This window comes from Amblyomma mixtum, chromosome 3 (genome assembly GCF_055824585.1).
Source record: "Amblyomma mixtum isolate Tamu chromosome 3, ASM5582458v1, whole genome shotgun sequence".
Classification (NCBI taxonomy): Eukaryota; Metazoa; Arthropoda; class Arachnida; order Ixodida; family Ixodidae; genus Amblyomma; species Amblyomma mixtum.
This window is the reverse complement of record NC_143014.1, coordinates 95,233,853-95,256,779: the sequence shown is the minus strand read 5'-3', so window position 1 is coordinate 95,256,779 and position 22,927 is coordinate 95,233,853. Positions and strand designations below refer to the sequence as shown.

Below are 22,927 nucleotides of genomic sequence, written 5' to 3'. Positions count from 1 at the left end.
ACCTAGTTGTGCACTAGTTTGGAAAATTAAAGAGTCATATGTCGGGAAAATTTTTACTAAGGGGAATTGCTTTTCATGGTTCAACAAAAAGCCACATATTTTTTGAATGAAATCGAAGAGGTTCGAGATCAGACATTGGTGTGTTTGGCGTGGAATGACCCTATGGGGACATTGAGCTTATACTGCACTCCTGTCTCTTTTCCTTCAGGCTATGAACGTCCGAAAGTGATCCTGCCGTATGACCCTGTGGCTCACATGGAAAGAAAAATGGAAATGGAAAGGGGCGAAGATGAATCCAGTGATTCATCAGACGAAATGTATACCAGCAGTGACCCCAATAACATCTTTGAAGATCGGGAAATGGAATGATACCATATGGAAGGCATCTGTGCCCTCCGCCTAAGTTCCTCCTCTGTGATATCATCATTAGTGTTATTCCACATCTTCAAACTTGACATCCTGGACCATCATTGGGGCAATTGGTTGTTTCAAAGACTAGTTCATTGTTTATGTACAAGTTGTGCTTAACTTGCTGTCTTTGTAATAACAGCTCATAGAGCTTATGTTCATGTTACATTTCATTAATAATAAAAGTGTTGAGTGTGTGTTTCATTTTGTTGAAAGTGGTGGGATTCATTCATGTTTGCTCCAGTGTAGCCTTGACGGCTGTTGCTGGTTCATGAAAAACATTTACTGCATTTTTGTTCACATACCACTTAGTTATCCATTTAACTGAGCAGACAAGGGAAGGGAAAAGAGGGGCTCGTTTTGACATGCATGATGGAAACCAACTGTTGTGATTAGCACAGTTACTGTGCTCGGTGCGCATATGCTGACAAACTCCTGATCATTATCAAGTCCAATCCTGGTTGAAGTTCCAAGCATGTTCCACATCAGTGCTCCACATGCAAGACTGCTACGTGTTCCCACTCAATCCCAGTAGACGAGCTGGGCTGCTAAACAGCAGATGGCGATGCCTGGACACGTCATACAAATGGTGGCAAACAAATGGGTTTCTGTTCAAATAGAAGTGTTTTTTCTGATTAAAAATCCCCTGGATGTGGTGCAGCTCCAGCAGGTTGCGTCAGAACTGCGCCCAAATTATCGCATTACTGTCCTGAGTGTGTGGATGCTGCATTTGTTTACTGCCCAGGTAGGCATGTGGTGTAGACATATTTGTGGAAATCAAGCTGCATTGAATGGAATAAGTTATTCTAAATTTTTTTCTTTAGTAAAATGCCTTTTTGTACATTTCATTTTTATTTTTCATTCTCTTCCCAGGTGTGGTCGAAGTTTTCAAAGCCCTTCACTACGGCGTCTCTCATAGCCTTAGTTGCTTTGGGACGTTAAACCCCAATAAACCAAACCAATCTCTTTCTTCAGCTCGTATGAGGGTAGTATCCATTGACAGACTGAAATGGCCCCGCCGCGGCGGCTGAATTTCGATGAAGGCGAAATTGTAGAGGCCCGTGTGCTGTGCGATGTCAGTGCACGTTGAAGAACCCCAGGTGGTCGAAATTTCCGGAGCCCTTCACTACGGCGTCCCTCATAGCCTGAGTTGCTTCGGGACGTTAAACCCCAATAAACCAAACCAAACAAACCAGAGACTGAAATGCTCGATCACGATTCGGGAAATAACTTGGGGTCAAGCTGGACCGGGCTCAATCGCATTTGAATAAGCCATGTTGCAACGATGGATCTGGATAGAGTTCTATCCTGATCGATCCAATCACATTTGAAAGTACCTGTGTGAGAGCGGTATAACTTGTTCATGAGAGCTCAGTAGTAGTCTTGCGCCAGATTCAGCTTCGCTTCCTCACCTCTGGCTTCAGGTGCTGTTCTTGCCCCCTGCAACATTTTTGTATTTAGAGTAGCTGTCATCTTTGTGCACTGATCAAAATGCTAGACAGTAGAACGCAGAAAAAAAAATAAAATATATTGCACCCATGTGAACTTCAAAATACATAGTAGGTTATATGTGGTCATCGGTATGGATTGCAGATTTCAAAATACTTGAAGGTCTTGCGGCACTCTTGCTAGCTTACTGTTGATAGCTAATACCATCAACCTGCCATAAATTTCCTTTGCTGAAAGCAAAGTGTGCTACACTGAAACAGAACTGATAGGAAAGTTTTTTTTTTTTGTTCAAGCAAAATGTAAAAAACTTTGACCTTTATTAAAAAGCTCAATACACAGTAGGCATGGTATGAAGTGTTACCTGGGCAGCCATCTATAATGCAAAATTATATGCACAATACTACACTGGACCCAGTAGCCAATGGCTAGTTTTGGTTTGGTTTGGTTTATAAGGTTTAACGTCTCAAAGCAACTTGGGCTATGCGGGACGCCGTAGTGAAGGGCTCCAGAAATTTCGACCACCTGGGCTAGTTTTGGAGTCGAGGCTTGGTGGCAGTGGCATTAATGGCACATCCCAAATTTTTGTATGCAGTGAAGGTATGCATATGTAATTGTGGTAAAATGCTCTTGCAGCTTGTCCAGCTGTCATCGATATATAGCTTTTCTTTTTCACTGTGATGTGGCCTTTCATTCCAGTATGGATTAACCATTGGAATGAAAATCGAGGATCAGGACTGTGCATTTTGTATGGCACTGTTTACATATGTGCAGGAAATGTTGCAATGCAGTCTGGCTTTTGTAATCTTTTAGTTTGGCTTTGCCCTCCACATTTGGTGGTACTGCCACTAACATGAAGTTTGCCAGTCTCTAGTTGCCAGTTTACTGTTAGGCAACTCGTGGGTAGAGTCTCTCTCATGGCAAACAGTAGCGTCTAATACATTCAGTTTTTCACTACAACTACCACATTGCTGCTATCGTGATTTGTTCCATATCTTTGGGTGGGCAGATGAGCTTAGGAAATTTGCTGGGATAGGGTAGTCACACATAGAACAGGACAGGGCCAGTGAAAGAGGCCTTTGTCTTGCATGCGGTACAAAGCAGGGTAAGCATGAAAATTCCTGAATATTTATGGTCTTGAGCAACAGTTAAGCCTTAAGATTTTTAAATAAGGAGAGTGTAGTTTTACTGGAATCTGCGTACACTTGCTCGCATATATAGATTAGTGCTAGGTGCTGGCATGTTCCCACTCAAAATGAAAAAGCTAGAGTATCTAATACAAAAGGCTAGTGAAAAGGGTACTAAAGAATATATAAAGCTTTTCTTCCACAAGTTTTTTTGCCAGTAATTAGGTATGTGATGCATGATTTGGCTTTGATAAAGGGCATTCTCCGGGTGCGCGCTTGTGACTAACTAAAATGTATATATATTGGAAAAACAGCTTTTCTGTCTAGGTCTGTTTGAATTATGAAATTTTGAATTAGAAATTAGCACTGCCCGTTATTCTTGGAACACCCCTGGTACTTATATAGTTCTACTTAAAAATTACCCCCGTATTCACAAATGTTCCTTTCCTTAAAGCGTTAAGTGGGCCTTCGGCAAGGACGGCCTAAGTTGAAACGTAAGATAAGGCTGAAGTCAGCCTCAAAAACCAACCTTACGCGATTTTAAGGGCGCCTTACGAAAAGGGGCTCCTATCCGAAAATGTTGGTGATATGGGAGCGAGGCTACTCGCGTTTTTATGTTGGAATCATCTGGAGATACACATATAATTTATTCCTACGACAAAAAGTGAATAAAAATTTCTCCTAGCACGCTTGCAAGTAAGCATCAGAGATTTTAGGCAAACAATTTTCCAATTTTGACATTTTTTCTTCTTTTGCAGGCCACCCTGTAGTGTAGCCGTCACAATAATGTGCTTGTTGATTTCACGTCGCCCGCCTCTTTTGCGAGTGTTTGCTTCTCAACGTCGGTTCGACAATCATGTTCGACAATCGAGTTACAATCCGGGAAACTGTCGGCTGGGAAACGTTTACAAGGTCTCCGGACGCTGACCAATTCCGAAGCGCCCTCAGCTGCGGCATCGATGAAAAACAGTTAGGCTTAGCGACGACTACGGCAGCCAGGGAGAAACGTTTGCCGGGGGGCAGCGCAGTTCGTCGCTCGGCGTGTCCGCGGGCGGCGTCGTTGCCGAAAGCTCGACTGTCTCGCTGATTGGTTCAGCGGCTTGCGTCTCGCAGTTGCAAGGCTGGAAAATCGAACAGCGAGCAACTTGTCTGCGTGTCGTCCGCCACTTCTTTCGTGAACGGTAGGGACAGACTCACTGGCTCTCCGAAGACCGCGGCCGCATACTCGCGTGTTCACGGAGAGTGGACCATCCTGTACATACTTTGTCTGCATGGGTAAACAGGCACTAATTGCTTTTTTTTTTGTGTTGCTAGAGCTACCTCAAGGAATCATTTTTGGTCGTCTTCAGTGTCTGATATTGTGGACGTTCATGAAGCAGCTACGTTTATCATCTATGCTGAAAACAGCACTACGTTTCTCTCCAGTCAATATAAGTGTCTTGGGAAAAAAATCTATGCACTTTCCAGAAAACAGCAGTTCGTAACAATGGGCCACAGTCTGCGGCATCCTGTATTACACGGCTGACTAAACGGGTGATTCCATGAGAGATCAAACTGCCTAAATGTTTCAGATTTTTAATTTTCTCGATTATTTTATATATTATGTACACACTATTCAGTAGGCCAACAGTGAATTTCATTTCGTGAAAATGCTAATATTTTGGAAGAAAAAATTACGCTCGATGTCGTGGCAGAGGCAGTGTTCTCACGCTGAGTACTATTTTGCAACTTTGCTATGACATAAGATTAGAGATATTCAAGCCATGACATATACATTATGCGTGCTAAAAGTAAGGATAAGCAGCAAGAAAATCTTGAACTTGGGACTACGTTTTGTTCCGCAGGAGTCTTGTGGGGTGGTCATTTTGTATAAGACTAGAAAAAATCTCAGAAATGCAACAAGTCTCAAATGAGGCTACATTCCAGATTTTTTTTTCTCTGCGAATATAAGGGAACATGTCCTTCACATTTGGAGGATTTACAAGAATCTAAGTGCTAAAAGATTGTACTGGCTTTCATTGTTATTTAAGATAGGGAAACGTCGGAAGCGTTGCACTAAATTTGGCATTTTATAGTTGTAGGACAGAGTTAAATTGAGAAATATGGGAGAGTCCTCTCTTCCTTTGTCCTGCAGTGGCAGTAATCAGGCTGATAATAATGACCCCCGTATTCACAAACCACACTTGCCCTTATCTTTAGCGCCCCTTCACTTTTCTGCTCCTTAACGCGTTTCAGAAACAGACCTTACCCTTAACGGTCCCCTTTAGCCCAACTTAAAATTCAGGTAAAGGGAGCCATTTAAGGTGCCAACCCAGGCACCTTAAACTGCTCCTTACCACAATTCAACATGGCGGCGTGCTACGATGACGACTTCAGTGATGCTGAATTCCAATGGCAGATCGAGACCGCTCCGTCGGATCGCATACGGAGCGCGTAGATTTGCCACCTCCCATTTTGCGATTGGAATGCTAGTGCTCCCTCGGGAGCGGGACGCCAGCGCCGCAGCGGCGAGCCGCGGAAACTAGGCGCGCCGCCGGAGCGGACGCCCTGCTAGCTTCGTGTTCGAGTGCGACAGGAGTTGCGCGAGGCGCGATCTCCGCGTTGACAGACGCCGTCTCGGCGAAACAAAAAGGAGGTAGTACGAAGGCCGTAATGTAAAACCAAAACCAAAGCGTATGTACAGGATGGTCCACTCTCCGTGAACACGCGAGTATGCGGCCGCGGTCTTCGGAGAGCCAGTGAGTCTGTCCGTACCGTTCACGAAAGAAGTGGCGGACGACGCGCAGGCAAGTTGCTCCTGCTCGATTTTCCAGCCTTGCGACTGCGAGACGCAAGCCGCTGAACCAATCAGCGAGACAGTCGAGCTTTCGGCAACGACGCCGCCCGCGGACACGCCGAGCGACGAACTGCCGAGCGACGAACTGCGCTGCCCCCCGGCAAACGTTTCTCCCTGGCTGCCGTAGTCGTCGCTAAGCCTAACTGTTTTTCATCGATGCCGCAGCTGAGGGCGCTTCGGAATTGGTCAGCGTCCAGAGACCTTGTAAACGTGTCGCAGCCGACAGCTTCCCGGATTGTAACTCGATTGTCGAACATGATTGTCGAACCGACGTCGAGAAGCAAACACTCGCAAAAGAGGCGGGCGACGTGAAATCAACAAGCACATTATTGTGACGGCTACACTACAGGGTGGCCTGCAAAAGAAGAAAAAATGTCAAAATCGGAAATTGTTTGCCTAAAATCTCTGATGCTTACTTGCAAGCGTGCTAGGAGAAATTTTTATTCACTTTTTGTCGTAGGAATAAATTATACGTGTATCTCCAGATGATTCCAACATAAAAACGCGAGTAGCCTCGCTCCCATATCACCAACATTTTCGGATAGGAGCCCCTTTTCGTAAGGCGCCCTTAAAATCGCGTAAGGTTGGTTTTTGAGGCTGACTTCAGCCTTATCTTACGTTTCAACTTAGGCCGTCCTTGCCGAAGGCCCACTTAACGCTTTAAGGAAAGGAACATTTGTGAATACGGGGGTGAGTCTTTTTCAAGAATCAAAGAAAAAAAACGCCATCCCTGATTTTTCCTGAAACTTCTGATACAAGTCTCTAGAAGGAGGCAAAGAAGAATTCGAAATAAAATGTTGCATTATATTGTTTCCTTTAATTTTATTCAAGCTCAAACCTGTAGCTTCTTGAGCATCGGCATGTAATGCCTTAATAAAGGTACGGAAGCAACAAGTATACGCCCTCCGCTGCTCTAAATTTTCCCGAAATGCCAAGAGTAATACCTTTTCCATCAGCGTATCTAATTATATATATTTTTATGGAAAAGCACCGATCTGTGACGTAAGCAGTATTTGGTGGCGCCGCTATTGCTGGATGCGGGTGACAGCTGGAGGTGCGACCCATAGGAATTGTAAACAAAAGTTTTTAGTTTAATTTTCTGACCTCACAGTGTCGTGCGTGTCCCTAGGCGCTTGTGCTATCATTCCGCTACGGGCATATTGTGGGTCATTTTCTTTTCTAATTCGACCACATTTGATTTAGAAATACATTGGGGTTCTTTTTTGGTCCCTGTTCATTTATTTTAATCGGTTTAAGCCTGTGATAGCTATGCTGGAGCAGGCATTCTCTCGGCTTTTTTTTTTACTAGCATTTCCTTTTCACTTTCGCCTATCGGAGAGACTGCAAAATGAGTAAATTAGGCCCTCCTTTGTCAACAAAAGATAATACAGCCTAGAACAGAATGTGCGTTTGTAAAACGTCTCTGGCAAGTGCATATGGGGGTGTTTTAAATGTAGAATGTCTTTGGAATTACGTTTTAGACGTCCACATTCTGTTCTAGCTGTAAGAAAAATTGGGATGGGTTTTTTTACTTTGATCTTTGGAAAAGACATTCAAAAGGTATTCAGAAATGTCAGATTTAGGGCAATGTTCCTGGCGTTTCATTTTCTTATACAAAAATGAAAGTCAGTACACACTTTTATCATAGGGTGCTCATCTACCTGCAAATTTGAAGAAAAAAATTCTTGATTATAGCCTCTATTGAGACTGTTTCCAGATTTTTCTAGCAATTAAGTGATAACTTCCCTAGAATGGTGGAAATAAGCCTGACATATTTTTTCTTATCTTTACTTTTAGCACGCATAATATATCCGTCATGGCTTAAATATATCGACTCTTATGTAATTTTGAAGTTGCAGAATAGCGCTGTGCGCGAAAACACTGCCCCTGCCATGACGTCATTCGTAATTTTTTTTTCTCCTGAAATATTAGCACTTTCACAAAAAGAAATTCACTTTTGGCCCACTGAATAATGTGCGCATGATATGTACAATAATCAAGTATTTAGGCCGTCTGCCCTCTCTTGGAATAGCTCAACAGTGAAATCAGCTTTTTAATGTTTGACTGTATCAAAAAAGCCAGAGGCATAAAAATTCTTGAGTTTATAATTTCGTCTTGTGATTAGCTTAACAAGGTAACAAGAAAAGCTTTATTAACAAAGGTCTATTTTTTGTCGCGAAGGAGTTCAATTCTGTTTGGTGGTCCTGATTGTACAGGTGCAGTCAAAAGTAAATGGAAGGCGCTACAGCGTGGCACCATGCAGCGCTTTCTAACGCCGGCTCTAGAAACTGATTAGCTCGGCCGGTCGCCAGGAAGCCGCGCGAGATATCAGCAGACCCTTATCTCGAGCATACGGCCATCACTTTCGGCGGCTCGAACGGATGCTTGTTGCTTTTCAAATCTGACACCACGGATTTCACGGGCGCTGCCTGCCGCTAAATGCGTCATCATCACTAAGCAATCAAAACACGCCGATGATAGCGGCGTCAGCTCGTCGCCACAAGGAGCACGGGCCAGCTGCTGACTATTTTCAAACAGCGCAAATCGCTCTTGAAACTAATCGCAGGCAGCGCCCGTGAAATCCGTGGTGTCACATTTGAAAAGCAACAAGCATCCGTTCGAGCCGCCGAAAGTGATGGCCGTACGCTCGAGACAAGGGTCTGCTGATTCTCGGGCAGCTGTCCGCACTGTGCGGAGATGTCTTCGGACATCTACCACATGGTGTGGGCCTGCCCCTCCAACCCTGCTATCCCCCCTCACCCCAACCCAACCCGGGAGGACTGGGAGGCGACCCTGCTCGGCTGCTCTGACCTGCAGGCCCAACGGGCCTTGGTCGCGCGAGCCTGGGCGGCGGCCGATGCCACTGGGGTCCCGAACTAGGGACCTCCACCTAGTATTTGTAAGGGCTGGCCCCCTCTGGGTCAGCTCATGCATAACCTCCTGTATTATACCTGTACATAAATGTTTTCCACCACCACCACCGACCGAGCTAAGCAGTTTCCAGACAAGCGTTTGCGGGACGGCAGGCTGGAAACGCTGATTGGTCAAAAAAATATGACGTCATACGCGTGACGTCATAGGTCACGTGATATTTAATGACGTCATGTCCGGTTGGGGACAGGCATGTTTTCCCTAGATTTTCCCCCGCCACCGCTCGTCAGCGGACGGGGCTGCTCGCGAGGAGCCGAGAGGCGAGGAGGCAGCGTGCACTGCAGCGTTGCCTCCTCGGCGTGTCCCCGTCATGTCTTTCGACCCGCCGCGGTGGCTCAGTGGCTATGGCGCTCGGCCGCTGATCCGAAAGACGCGGGTTCGATCCCGGTCGGGGTGGTCGAATTTCGATGGAGGCTAAATTCTAGAGGCCCGTGTACTGTGCGATGTCAGTGCACGTTAAAGAACCCCAGGTGGTCGAAATTTCCGAACCCCTTTCACTACGGCGTCCCTCATAGCCTGACTCGTTTTGCGACGTTAAAACCCCAATAAACCATAAACCCATGTTCTTCAGTGCGCGCGCGAGATTAAAAAGCGCACCTGTCGCGCTGCGCTGTCACACTGCATGCCTGCTTCCGTGCATTTCTTGCGGACTCCTTTCAGTCATACTTAGCTATACTTTGACCAAAAGGCTTCTTAAACAGTTATTTCAAGTTTTATTGCTATGTATAAAGAATATGTTTGTAGCAGGTGCGTGAGCCCGAACAAAAGAAAACTGTTTTTATTCCCCTTCAGTATTCCTGCTTATCGAGACTTGAGTATTTATATGTTGCAGTACATCTTTTTTCAGGCATCACAACTGATGTTTCGATGTGTTTGGTAATTGACTTCATTGTAGCTTCATACTTGCACCATTTAAACTCTGCACATAGCTCTTTTTTCACAAAAGGAAATGTGATTAGGTTTCTTAATAGAGCTGTGCACGGGCCGCAATTTCGAACCCGCGCCCGGCCCGGGACTTAACCTACCGACAGGAAGCCCGGCCCGACACTGAAGGACCCTGAGCACGCTCGTGCTCGGCCCGACCTGCAAAGCGGCGACGACACAAAAAGAGAATTTCAGGAAAATGAGTTTATTTCAATGACATTCAAATTTTGACCTCGCATTCCAGATCACAGTTTGGGATTATACACAAGACACAACGCATAAAGGTATAGATTTATCACTCTAAATATGCAAGTTGTTCATTGATGATGGCTTGATCGAAACAAGAGCGGCGCTCTTTCATTACGAATCCTGCGGCGCTGAAATTTTTCTCGCTGCTTGAATTGGTGGCCGCAACGGCTAATACTTCCATAGCAAGAGAAACGCTTGAAGTATGAAGGGGAATGACAGACGTGGTGTCGTAAGCCATGGATGGCGTGCCACAACAGGAAGACTTTTTGACTTGTTAGAGGATAAGCGAGCAAATAAGCGACAGGGCGGCGCTATACTGCGAATGCCGATGTGGCCGCGACGTCCCTGCTTGTACTATTCACGGGAAGGCACGGTGCTGTGTTCACTTTGCTGACAAGCGATTACGGCGAAACGCAGCACTGCGCCAGAATAGTACAAGCTGAGCCGTAGTGGAGGCGCCAGTGACATTCTTCTAATGCTTTTCATGTGGTGCCCCCCCCCCCCCCCCTCCTTCGCTCTCGCCCGCGACTATTGTCCGTCTCCCCGGCCGGAACCTGCCGGGTAGGCGGACAAGAGAGAAGGCTGCCGGCTCTGCGGTGCGCTGCGAGTGGCGAGTGGAAGAATTTAACCTTTTCCCGATGTGCTGCTGCAGCGCTACTCCGTGACCCCGCGACCTCGCGTGCGCCGTACGCAGCCCTGCCTCCGCTTCCCAGAACCATCCTTTCTTCTTACAAGGCGCCCAAAACTGGTTGCTTTGCCCCAACGTTGGTACTTGCTAGAACGAAAAATGCGTTTCTAGCCCCAGCTAGCTTTTTTTTTTTTAGCGTTTGTACTATCTTCCCGTCCTTGTACATGCCCTCCTGGATGGTCTAGACACAAATCACTTCCTGCTGTGCATGCAAGACGCCCAGCGCACCACAGCCATATTCGCACTTCCACATATATGATACATGCTTTGCCCAACTTAGAGCCTTGGGCGTTTGGTTGTGAGTAACACCGTATGGCGCGTAATGCATTCCCATCAGGCAGAATTAAAATATGAGAAAATTCATCGCAAGATATATTTCCTTGTATTCTCCAAGTAAATTACTTCTATACTAACTCCTCCCTTCTGAAGTGACCAAAAGATAAAACAACTCAGCGTGTAAAAAAGGTGAATGCAAAAATACACTACTTTTGTGCAAAATTCACAGGAAGTGCACTTAAATTGCCACAAGTGCATGGCCAATTAAGGAAAAAAAAAACAAGGGCAAAGGACGGAGACGCACAACAGGAACACAGGACGACGCTGTGTTCTGTGTTCCTGTATTCTGTGTTCCGAGTTCTGTGTCCCCGTCTTTTGCGCTGGTTTTCTTTCTACAATCGTGAACCAATTAACTCGCCCAGCTCTCCACTCTACTGGACCAATAAGGCATCAAGCTTCACAGTGCATTAGTGTTATATCTTACGCTACATATTTTCGAATTGTTTTTGCTCGGCATACACGTCTTTCATTTGCTTAGGAAGAAAGCAGCGCAGTCAAGAAAGTTACTCCCTCCTGCCAGCGAAAATTTAAAAAATGCGGTTTTTTCAGCGCCAGTATAAAATCTTTGCATGCTGACGGCATGTTGAAATTTTCGTTAATGCACCGTAATAATTATCTCATGAAGCCCCAGCTCTTGTGGCCCAGGACGAAGAGTACGATGATTTATGGCAATATTTGAGGTGCATTTATGAGCCAAGTTCTTAATGCTCTAACGTTCTCCTAAGCAAATAAAACTGAAAATTGTGATAATTTTGATAATGCTTTATGGAGCTAACACTACCAGGACGTGGTAAATAAACAAAAAATAAATTCTTTGATAAAGGCCTGTACGCTGCACTTGTGCTGCTCATTTATTTCATGCTGTCCATTTTCTCAGTGCAGTGTCTTCTTTGATATGCATATTTCTGGCTCATTACATACTTTGCTTCGGTTCACAATTCTTCTTTTAGCTATATTTCATCCACTTTCCTGCCATAATCTCTATTCAAACGTAATTTGTGTAATTTTGCTTTGTCCGGGCTCCTGCAATGTTCTTTTTATTTTTATTTTATTTAGAACATACTGCAGGCCTACAGTAGGCCCAAGCAGGAGGGGCGAATACATAATATATGCAAAAAAGAACAGGTTTAGCAAAATTGAAAAATGTTAAATACAAGTTGTAACACAAAATACAGCAATAAATACAAGGTTCAGATGCAAAAGTATATATGAATGATGTGAAGACCTGTTTCAAGCTGTTGCACTATAATTCAGTCTAACCTCCTCGATCACGATCACCTAAGCCTTTCCTTATCTGTTGCCATACTTTTTTATGGAAACACTTAAAAACAAAGCACCATGATCTATTTCAGTATTGTTTTATTTGCCGATCTAATTTTTTCGAAGATAACATGGGATACCAACTCCCCTTTAATGTCCCCGTTCTCGTCTCGAAGTCGCGAATTTTTAGATGTGCGCTCAGTATTCTCGTTAGTGCATTTGTGCTCACAAGGGACTATAACAGCCAACGCGGCTAATACGCTAGATTTAATCCTGACAAATCGATCTGACATAGTCTCACCTATTACATACCTGCCAGGCATCAGCGACCACTTGCTAATGCACTATGACATTAATCTAGCCACTCCGAACACTAACAAAAAGAAAAAAAATAATAATACGAGACTACAATGGAGCAAATTTTCAGGCGATAAATAATGAACTATTTTTTTATATCGATGCTTTCCCATAGCTTTGGTGTCCGCAGCATTCAAACCAACTGGAGCATGTTCACAGCTATAATCACCCAACTCACAGAACAATACACTCCTGAACGCACTGCTACCACCCACTCAATAGCTCCCTAGTGTAATAATCACATTAAACGTTTATCTAACAAAAAGAAAGCCTCTACCGCATCGCAAAGTTCTCGCCAACTAGTGAGCGATCGGACTTCGTATTCAGCGGCTTCCAACATGTATGTTCAGGCGCTCAAAAGCGCTAAAAGCACTTCCACTCACATGTAACCACCAATGTCAAAAATTCTGGCGGGTCATTAATCCTTCCACCGACGATAGTTTTGCGTTATCTGACCCGTTAGGCGACCTCATCCCTTCCGACGTTCGCGTCACGATTCTTAACCGCGTAATCACTGACAACTTTACACCCATATCTGATGTATACATATGCCTACAACTCACCACTTCAACTATGTTTTCATGCCACCTATAACTGTTGCTCCTACTGGTGTGAATAAGCTTATTGATGGACTCAGTGTTCATTCCGCTCCGGGTTATGACTGCGTTACTTAAAAAGCACTGCAGCTTATTCGCCCATTATACTAACCAAACTTTTCCAGCATTGACCAGTCAACGCTGCTACTGAGTGGAAGATCGGAAAGGTGGTTACAGTCTACAAATCCGGCAGCAAAGCATCCCCTATTAATTATCGTCCCATATCCCTTACCAATACTTGACCCAAAATGTTCAAACATATAATATTCACCAACCTTGTTAACTTCCTTTCATTGAACAACTTTTTATGTCAGCGCAACATTGTTTTCGAAAACTTTACTCTTGCGAAACACAGTTAATATAGTTTACACATGCATTGCACTGTATTCTAGACCTATCATCACTAACTGGCTGTATATTTCTGAATTTTTCAAAGGCTTTCGACGATGTATGTCACAACCTTTTGGCTGACAAACTAAAACATCTTAATATTGACTGTAACTTATTGAAATGGATTGAATGTCTACTTAATCGCTCACAATTAGTTATTGCTTACGGTTATAACACCTGCTTTACAGAGGTGTCTTCCGGAGTTCCACAAGGTTCAGTTCTTGGACCCTAGCTACTGTTCCTGATCTAACATTAATGATCCCCGCTCTCTTATGGATTCTCATATTCACCTATTCGCTGATGTTTGCGTCATTTTTAGAGAAATAACCAACACTAACAACCTTACATTACTTCAGTCAGTGGGGGTCACAGAGAGTGGTTTTAGGGGGAGCGGACAGACTGCTGTATATAAAAAAAGAAAAAATAGAAACAACGATTTTTCATTTTATTTGCACAAAAATTTTTTTGCGCTTTGTTATTGAAAAATAAATGGCGAAAGGTATAGACGTTATACCATTACTCAATCTTTGAATGTTAACGCTTACGCGAGCAATATTCATTTCGATACCAGGCGAAACGAGTCGACGTCTGAGATAATTGCCACGACATGTCCACTAAGGTCAAAGCACCTGCCCGGACATTTCACCAGTGGGGTTAGCGGCCTTCATTTATCAGTTCTGGGAAGTGGCTTAATTTGTTCTGCCCTCAGTCCCCAAGGCGGCTGGTCGGCGCTCCTTGTCAAGCCAGAAAGGGATGGTCCCCTCGCTTGCGTCGCTGTGTCCCTGGTGGGATAAAGACATGAATGGGTGGCTCCCCCCCCCCCCCCCCCTCCCGCCGACGAGGTTGTTGGCCACCGCAACCGCAGGTAAATGGCACCGCCGTCGCCGCCGCGCCGGCAGAAGCGTTTGCGGGACGGCAGGCTGGAAACGCTGATTGGTCGATGGGATGCGCTTCTCCGTGACGTTTTTTGACTTCGCCCTCGTTCTCAACCGGACGTGGCGTCAGCGCGCCTTTCTCGACCTCTCCCTAGAGCGCCTGGGGAATCGCTAGGTGCACCCGCCGCGCGTGCGTGGTGAGCGGGCATGCCGCATTCGTTTCGTGATCCTCGGCGCGCTCGTTTCGAGGCGTGTGCAGCTATGGCGTTCGTGCGTGGTGCGCTCGGCGGCGACAGCCAGCTGAAATTTCTGTGCAGTTTTTGCTTGCGACTTTCGCCGTTTCCCCAGGAGCACGTGGCTAGTGTCGTGCTCGTATTTAAAGTTTTTGCCGCGGCACTACAAGGATCCGCATCAGGCGCGCTTTGAGGACCGCCGTTTGACAGCTACGCTGACGCGCTTGTCGGGGGTGCGCATTCTCAACCCTGAGGTAAGGACTGAACTACATTGTCGCAAGTTTTCTCGTGCATTGAGGACTCACCAAATTGCGGTGCTTGTAACAAAACTTTTTTTTTTTTTTTGCAGCGTCGTTCCCTGGATATGCTTCTCGGAAGCCGATGTCATTGTTCGCCGCGGACGCTGGGCCTACTGCTCGCCGCCACGCCGCTGTAGGTTGACGTTGAAGAGATGCTCCAAACGGCCCTTTTCAGGGCCGCTTCATTGCTTCCTGGAAGATTGCGGGCATCAATCTCGCGGCCGTGTTCCCTCTCTTTGTCGAAATCGGCGCCAGACATCAGAACCCGCGCTAGGCCTCGTTGCAGGGTTAAACGAGTGCAGTGTGGCTTTAGAGAAGTTATGACTTGCGCTTAGTCTATCTATATCATTCATTCAGTGCAGTGTGCCTTTGCTTCTTTAGCGACTTCTCACGCCTTGTCGAAATCGGATTTAAAGCTCACGCCACGCCTCGTTGAATGGGTTAACCGAGTGCAGCGCCTAGCTTTGTTTTTGTGTTCTAACCTGTAAGCAGTGCACCTTTCTTCGCTCCTTACTTTTGTTCTTTTCAGTCGTTTCCTGAATCCGTCGAAAGAGCCAGGCTTGCCGGATGGTTGTTCGCCGTGAATGGAACCACGAGGCGATCGCATCTGCATACACAGCACGACTTTGTTCCCTCGTGTTTTTTTTTACCAAGGATTGCTTCGACAGCTCGTGCAAAACGAGGACTGCGCACGCCGTGTCGTCGCTGCTTAGTGAAGAGGCACAAAACGGATGTCCTTACTAAAGGCCCTTCTCGGGGCCACCTCAGTGTTTCCTGGCAGACCACGCGCTTTCCGCCCTGTGCACATGTTCCCCTCATTTCCAATCATTTGTAAGTTGCATATCAATGAATTAATAAATCAGTCAATGCACTTTATTTACCAGAAAAATCTGGCTGGTCACCCTGGGCTAAAAGCTGTGCACACAGCTTGACAAGGCCCAGGGGACCATTAGATGACAGTTTTGAACGTAGGAAAAACAAGTTGGTACTTTAAAAGAACATGGAAAGTACACCAAACAATATAAGAGATAAACATTACAATCGCGCATTACAGTAAAGAAAAAGAAAACACTTTGACAGCAGACATACAGTATCAATTTACACTATAATACATACAAAAATCACGACATTCAGCATTATGGCACGAAATATAAGAACAGCACATAAAGCAAAAAAGAGAATGCAAGTTACAATAGTACAGATAGATTAGCTGTTTACATTTGCATATGCATAAAATTAGTCCTCGTCTCCTTGGGCCTCCTTCAAATCCTGCAGAAGGCTTGAATTTGCAACTGCTAATATCAAAGAAGATTTAGAAGAACTTCAGTTTGGGATACACGGTGCATAGTACTTGAGAAAACAAACAATAGCGCCTACAATGACACACACAGAAGAATAACTATGCAGCACAAGCGCTATCCTGCGCTCTACAGTATGGAACTGTGACTGAAAAATGAACCTTCACGTCAGTGAAATATGAGCCTTTAGGCTGTCTACAAATTGTTATTACAGAAAGAAAGAAATATTAGTGAATGTTGTGTGAGAGGCTTGCATATTACTCTGTTTGTTTATTTATTTATTTATTTACCCCTCAAGGCCAGTGGCATTACACAGATGTTAGGGTGGGCTTGTCTAAAAGGAAAGTAAAATAATAGAGCCCGGCCCGCACCGCTTAGAGCACAACGGGCTAGTGGCATTACACAGGGGGAATGGTAAATATACGAAAACTGAGAGAAAAATACAGTTGATTACATGAACATTAAACAGCGCCTGAATATACAATGTTAGCTAGTGCTACGCGGAACTGCTCGTAATTTTCAGTGCCGGCAACTTCTGCGGTAAGGTGGTTCCAGTCGCATGAGGTTCGCGGCAGGAATGACTGCGAGCAGCATTTTCTGTTGCATGACATACTTCCAACTTTGTGATCATGATCAATGCGGCGGGATACAGAAATTGTACGGGGGATGAGGTGATCACGAAGAGCGGGATGATGGTACAGCTTGTGGAACAGGGTGATACGAAACACTTTTCTACGCGATGTCAGTTATGGGAGGCAGATATTAGACTTCATAGCTGTGCGGTTGTAGTTAACAAGGATTAAACGCACAGAGTTATTTTGCACCAGCTCAAGATCATTAATGAAGTCATGAGCAGGGTGCCATACACGTGTTGCATGCTCGAGTTTTTATCGTATTAGTGTTTGATAAAGCAGTAGTTTCAAATTGGAAGGAACGTTAAAGTTGCGACGTAAGTAGCAAAGCATGCGATCAGCATTTTCAATTATGTTCTCGGTATGAAGAGACCAGTTAAGATAATAAGTAATGTGGACGCCGATGCACTTATATGATGAGGCTGATTCCAACGAAATGTTATCGATGTAGTAGTGAGGTGGGACGGAAGTTTTTCTAGATACACGCATGACTTTGCATTTGTTCATATATAGCTGCATTCACCATTCTTCGCACTGAAGTCAGTGGCGGTCTCGTCAAGTAGTCCCCTGCTTTGTACGTTCACCTTGTTAGCGGCTGTCTTATTTCACACAATTCCACGTTCTACACGTTGATAGGTATCGTGTTCCTGCCTTGGTGGTAGTGGTTTATTTAAAAAAAAAGTGAAGCAAAAGAGTGTTGCCGGCCGCGGCAATTGCTATCTAATATCTTAAGCACCCGAGCTGCAGCCGGCGGAAACGAAAGGGAAAGGGAGAGGATAGTGAGGAGAAGTATAGAGGGGAGCGACAGCAAGAAAGGACAGGGGAGAGCTTTGTACACTATTTACAAAATACAAAAGTAATCAAGTTCCTGCCACCGTTGTCTTGCCATGCCGCCGGCGCGGCGGCGACGGCGGTGCCATTGACCTGCGGTTGCGGTGGCCAACAACCTCATCGGCGGGGGGGAGGGGGGGGGGGGGGGAGGGAGCCACCCATTCATGTCTTTATCCCACCATGGGACACAGCGACGCCAGCGAGGGGACCATCCCTTTCTGGCTTGACAAGGAGCGCCGACCAGCCGCCTTGAGGACTGAGGGCGGAACAAATTAAGCCACTTCCCAGAACTGAGAAATGAAGGCCGCTAACCCCACTGGTGAAATGTCCGGGCAGGTGCTTTGACCTTAGTGGACATGTCGTGGCAATTATCTCAGACGTCGACTCGTTTCCCCTGGTATCGAAATGAATATTGCTCGCGTAAACGTTAACATTCAAAGATTGAGTAATGGTACAACGTCTATACCTTTCGCCATTTATTTTTCAATAACAAAGCGGAAAAAAATGTTTGTGCAAATAAAATGAAAAATCGTTGTTTCTATTTTTTTTTCTTTTTTTATATACAGCAGTCTGTCCGCTCCCCCTAAAACCACTCTCTGTGACCGCCACTGACTGAAGTAATGTAAGGTTGTTAGTGTTGGTTATTTCTCTAAAAATGACGCAAACATCAGCGAATAGGTGAATATGAGAATCCATAAGAGAGCGGGGATCATTAATGTTAGATCAGGAACAGTAGCTAGGGTCCAAGAACTGAACCTTGTGGAACTCCGGAAGACACCTCTGTAAAACAGGTGTTATAACCGTAAGCAATAACTAATTGTGAGCGATTAAGTAGACATTCAATCCATTTCAATAAGTTACAGTCAATGTTAAGATGTTTTAGTTTGTGAGCCAAAAGGTTGTGACATACATCGTCGAAAGCCTTTGAAAAATTCAGAAATATACAGCCAGTTAGTGATGATAGGTCTAGAATACAGTGCAATGCATGTGTAAACTATATTAACTGTGTTTCGCAAGAGTAAAGTTTTCGAAAACAATGTTGCGCTGACATAAAAAGTTGTTCAATGAAAGGAAGTTAACAAGGTTGGTGAATATTATATGTTTGAACATTTTGGGTCAAGTATTGGTAAGGGATATGGGACGATAATTAATAGGGGATGCTTTGCTGCCGGATTTGTAGACTGTAAACACCTTTCCGATCTTCCACTCAGTAGCAGCGTTGACTGGTCAATGCTGGAAAAGTTTGGTTAGTATAATGGGCGAATAAGCTGCAGTGCTTTTTAAGTAACGCAGTCATAACCCGGAGCGGAATGAACACTGAGTCCATCAATAAGCTTATTCACACCAGTAGGAGCAACAGTTATAGGTGGCATGAAAACATAGTTGAAGTGGTGAGTTGTAGGCATATGTATACATCAGATATGGGTGTAAAGTTGTCAGTGATTACGCGGTTAAGAATCGTGACGCGAACGTCGGAAGGGATGAGGTCGCCTAACGGGTCAGATAACGCAAAACTATCGTCGGTGGAAGGATTAATGACCCGCCAGAATTTTTGACATTGGTGGTTACATGTGAGTGGAAGTGCTTTTAGCGCTTTTGAGCGCCTGAACATACATGTTGGAAGCCGCTGAATACGAAGTCCGATCGCTCACTAGTTGGCGAGAACTTTGCGATGCGGTAGAGGCTTTCTTTTTGTTAGATAAACGTTTAATGTGATTATTACACTAGGGAGCTATTGAGTGGGTGGTAGCAGTGCGTTCAGGAGTGTATTGTTCTGTGAGTTGGGTGATTATAGCTGTGAACATGCTCCAGTTGGTTGGAATGCGTGCGGACACCAAAGCTATGGGAAATTTAAGCATCGATAAAAAAAAATAGTTCATTATTTATCGCCTGAAAATTTGCTCCATTGTAGTCTCGTATTATTATTTTTTTTCTTTTTGTTAGTGTTCGGAGTGGCTAGATTAATGTCATAGTGCATTAGCAAGTGGTCGCTGATGCCTGGCAGGTATGTAATAGGTGAGACTATGTCAGATCGATTTGTCAGGATTAAATCTAGCGTATTAGCCGCGTTGGCTGTTTTAGTCCCTTGTGAGCACAAATGCACTAACAAGAATACTGAGCGCACATCTAAAAATTCGCGACTTCGAGACGAGAACGGGGACATTAAAGGGGAGTTGGTATCCCATGTTATCTTCGAAAAAATTAGATCGGCAAATAAAACAATACTGAAATAGATCATGGTGCTTTGTTTTTAAGTGTTTCCATAAAAAAGTATGGCAACAGATAAGGAAAGGCTTAGGTGATCGTGATCGAGGAGGTTAGACTGAATTATAGTGCAACAGCTTGAAACAGGTCTTCACATCATTCATATATACTTTTGCATCTGAGCCTTGTATTTATTGCTGTATTTTGTGTTACAACTTGTATTTAACATTTTTCAATTTTGCTAAACCTGTTCTTTTTTGCATATATTATGTATTCGCCCCTCCTGCTTGGGCCTACTGTAGGCCTGCAGTATGTTCTAAATAAAATAAAAATAAAAAGAACATTGTTAGGAGAAGGTAAGTGACGCCAACCAAGTAAAATACAGGAAAAACACGACGTTTCGGGACCGGCTCGGCCCCTTCTTCACGGTGTGACTACGGGCGAGCGCAGCTTGGCTTTTTAAGCCCCTGTGTGGAGGACCTGCGGGTCAATGGCCGCAGCCCATGGACGTAGGATGAGGGGAGAGTCCCCAGGGAACGATTAACATTCTCTCGTGTTTGCTGTATGTGCCACGACTCGAGTAGAAGCCTCCTGCGTGGGTTAGCTTCCGTTTCCAATACAATGGTGCTGTCGAAGTCAATTGGGTGGTCACACCCTTCACAGTGTTAGGCCACGGCGCTGCGTTGACGATTCATGTGACGGACGTCCGCTTTGTGTTGGTTCATCCTTTCCGCGAAGTTCTTCGTTTCCCCTATGTACGACGCCGGGCAGACGGAACACGGAATTTTGTACACGACGCCCTGGGCCTTTCCTCTGGGCTGCCGGTTTTTTGGGCGGGGGAGAAGGCGACCGATAGTGCTGGTCGGTTTGTGCGTTGTCAGCACCCCTTCTTTTCCGAGAATGCGACCGAGCGTCTCGCTCACGCCTCTCACGTAGGGGATGCAAACACGTTTCCGCTTCTGGCATGCGTCTGAGGAAATAATAGACCGGATTTTGTTTTGCCTTTCTTGTTTCCTGATAATGCGCCGGATGAATGAGCTTGGGTAGCCGTTCTTTTGGAGGTCAGAAATGACTCGGTTCTTCTCCTTCCTTTTATCTTCACTTGAGGAACATATGGAGTCGGCTCTCTTCAGTAATGACGTCACGACAGATGCTTTGTGCGGGATGGGATGGTTCGAATCGAAATGTAGGTACCGTCCTGTGTGGGTTGGCTTCCTGTGCACCGAGGACTGCAGGCCTTTGTCGTGCCTTGTAAGTAGGACATCCAGAAAAGGCAGGCTGCCCTGCTGTTCATGTTCAACAGTAAATTGTATGGCCGGTTCAACTGAATTTAGATGACTCTGGAGGTTTTCTATCTCTGAGGTTTTCACCACACAAAAGCAGTCGTCTACATAACGGAGGAATAACTTTGGCTTGGGATTAAAGGAGGAGAGGGCCCGGCTTTCGACGTCTTCCATGGTTAGGTTAGCCACTGTGACTGAAATTGATGCCCCCATAGCAGTTCCGGTTGTTTGCTTGAAAAATTCTCCGTTGTAGGTGAAAAAGGTACTGCGCAGACAGAGGTCGAGAAGGCGACATACCTCATCGACGTTGAGTGGAGTTCTCTCGTGCAGCGTTTGGTCGTTTTCGAGTGCGCGGCGAGCAACGGACACAGCAAGGGGAACCGGTACGCAGGTAAATAGCGACACCACGTCAAACGAGACTAGGCTTTCGTCTTCCTCCACGGTAAGGTTCGAGACAAGTTGGACGAAATGCCGCGAATTCTGTACATGCGTGGGTGTTCTGCCGGCGAGCGGCGCCAGTACCTTGTGCAGGTAGTCAGAGAGACGTCGCAGAGGAGACAGGGTGAAGTCTACAATTGGCCGAAGGGGGACGCCAGGTTTGTGAGTTTTAGGTAGCCCGTAAAAACCTGGAGCTGAGCCGTTTCTGGAGATGAGGCGGAGGTAAAGCCATTTGAAATCAGGATGCCGCTTGAACATCTCTGCCAGGGTTTTGTTGAGTGTTACCTTCTCCTAACATTAAATTTCCCAACCAGACAGACTTCTGTCGAATGTTTTCTTTTGAAAAAGAACATTGCAGGAGCCCGGACAAAGCAAAATTACACAAATTACGTTTGAATAGAGATTATGGCAGGAAAGTGGATGAAATATAGCTAAAAGAAGAATTGTGAACCGAAGCAAAGTATGTAATGAGCCAGAAATATGCATATCAAAGAAGACACTGCACTGGGAAAATGGACAGCATGAAATAAATGAGCAGCACAAGTGCAGCGTACAGGCCTTTATCAAAGAATTTATTTTTTGTTTATTTACCACGTCCTGGTAGTGTTAGCTCCATAAAGCATTATCAAAATTATCACAATTTTCAGTTTTATTTGCTTAGGAGAACGTTAGAGCATTAAGAACTTGGCTCATAAATGCACCTCAAATATTGCCATAAATCATCGTACTCTTCGTCCTGGGCCACAAGAGCTGGGGCTTCATGAGATAATTATTACGGTGCATTAACGAAAATTTCAACATGCCGTCAGCATGCAAAGATTTTATACTGGCGCTGAAAAAACAGCATTTTTTTAATTTTCGCTGGCAGGAGGGAGTAACTTTCTTGACTGCGCTGCTTTCTTCCTAAGCAAATGAAAGACGTGTATGCCGAGCAAAAACAATTCGAAAATATGTAGCGTAAGATATAACACTAATGCACTGTGAAGCTTGATGCCTTATTGGTCCAGTAGAGTGGAGAGCTGGGCGAGTTAATTGGTTCACGATTGTAGAAAGAAAACCAGCGCAAAAGACGGGGACACAGAACTCGGAACACAGAATACAGGAACACAGAACACAGCGTCGTCCTGTGTTCCTGTTGTGCGTCTCCGTCCTTTGCCCTTGTTTTTTTTTTTCCTTAATTGGCCATGCACTTGTGGCAATTTAAGTGCACTTCCTGTGAATTTTGCACAAAAGTAGTGTATTTTTGCATTCACCTTTTTTACACGCTGAGTTGTTTTATCTTTTG

At 45.1% G+C, this 22,927-nt stretch overlaps 1 protein-coding gene and 1 long non-coding RNA gene across 6 annotated transcripts in view; one reads left to right on the top strand and one right to left on the bottom strand.

The window, feature by feature from the left end:
• LOC149351019 (putative ATP-dependent RNA helicase TDRD12) overlaps positions 1-612 on the top strand; it is a 162,724-nt gene extending 162,112 nt beyond the window's left edge. For all 3 annotated transcript variants that reach the window (XM_089580208.1, XM_089580209.1, XM_089580210.1), the window contains one exon: positions 209-612. In XM_089580208.1, coding sequence (XP_089436334.1) covers positions 209-369 — 161 coding nt within the window. In that variant the 3' untranslated portion in view covers positions 370-612. The remainder of the gene's footprint in view (positions 1-208) is intronic.
• LOC149351018 (uncharacterized) overlaps positions 1-22,927 on the bottom strand; it is a 54,542-nt gene that overhangs the window by 25,597 nt on the left and 6,018 nt on the right. For 2 of the 3 annotated variants that reach the window (XR_016290488.1, XR_016290487.1), the window contains exons 1-2: positions 5,318-6,500; positions 1,746-1,848 (exon numbers count right to left, since the gene is read on the bottom strand). This is a non-coding gene — a long non-coding RNA (uncharacterized LOC149351018). Of the gene's footprint in view, positions 1-1,745; positions 1,849-5,317; positions 6,501-22,927 lie in introns of those variants that run through there. The other variant, XR_016290489.1, reaches the window with a different exon arrangement.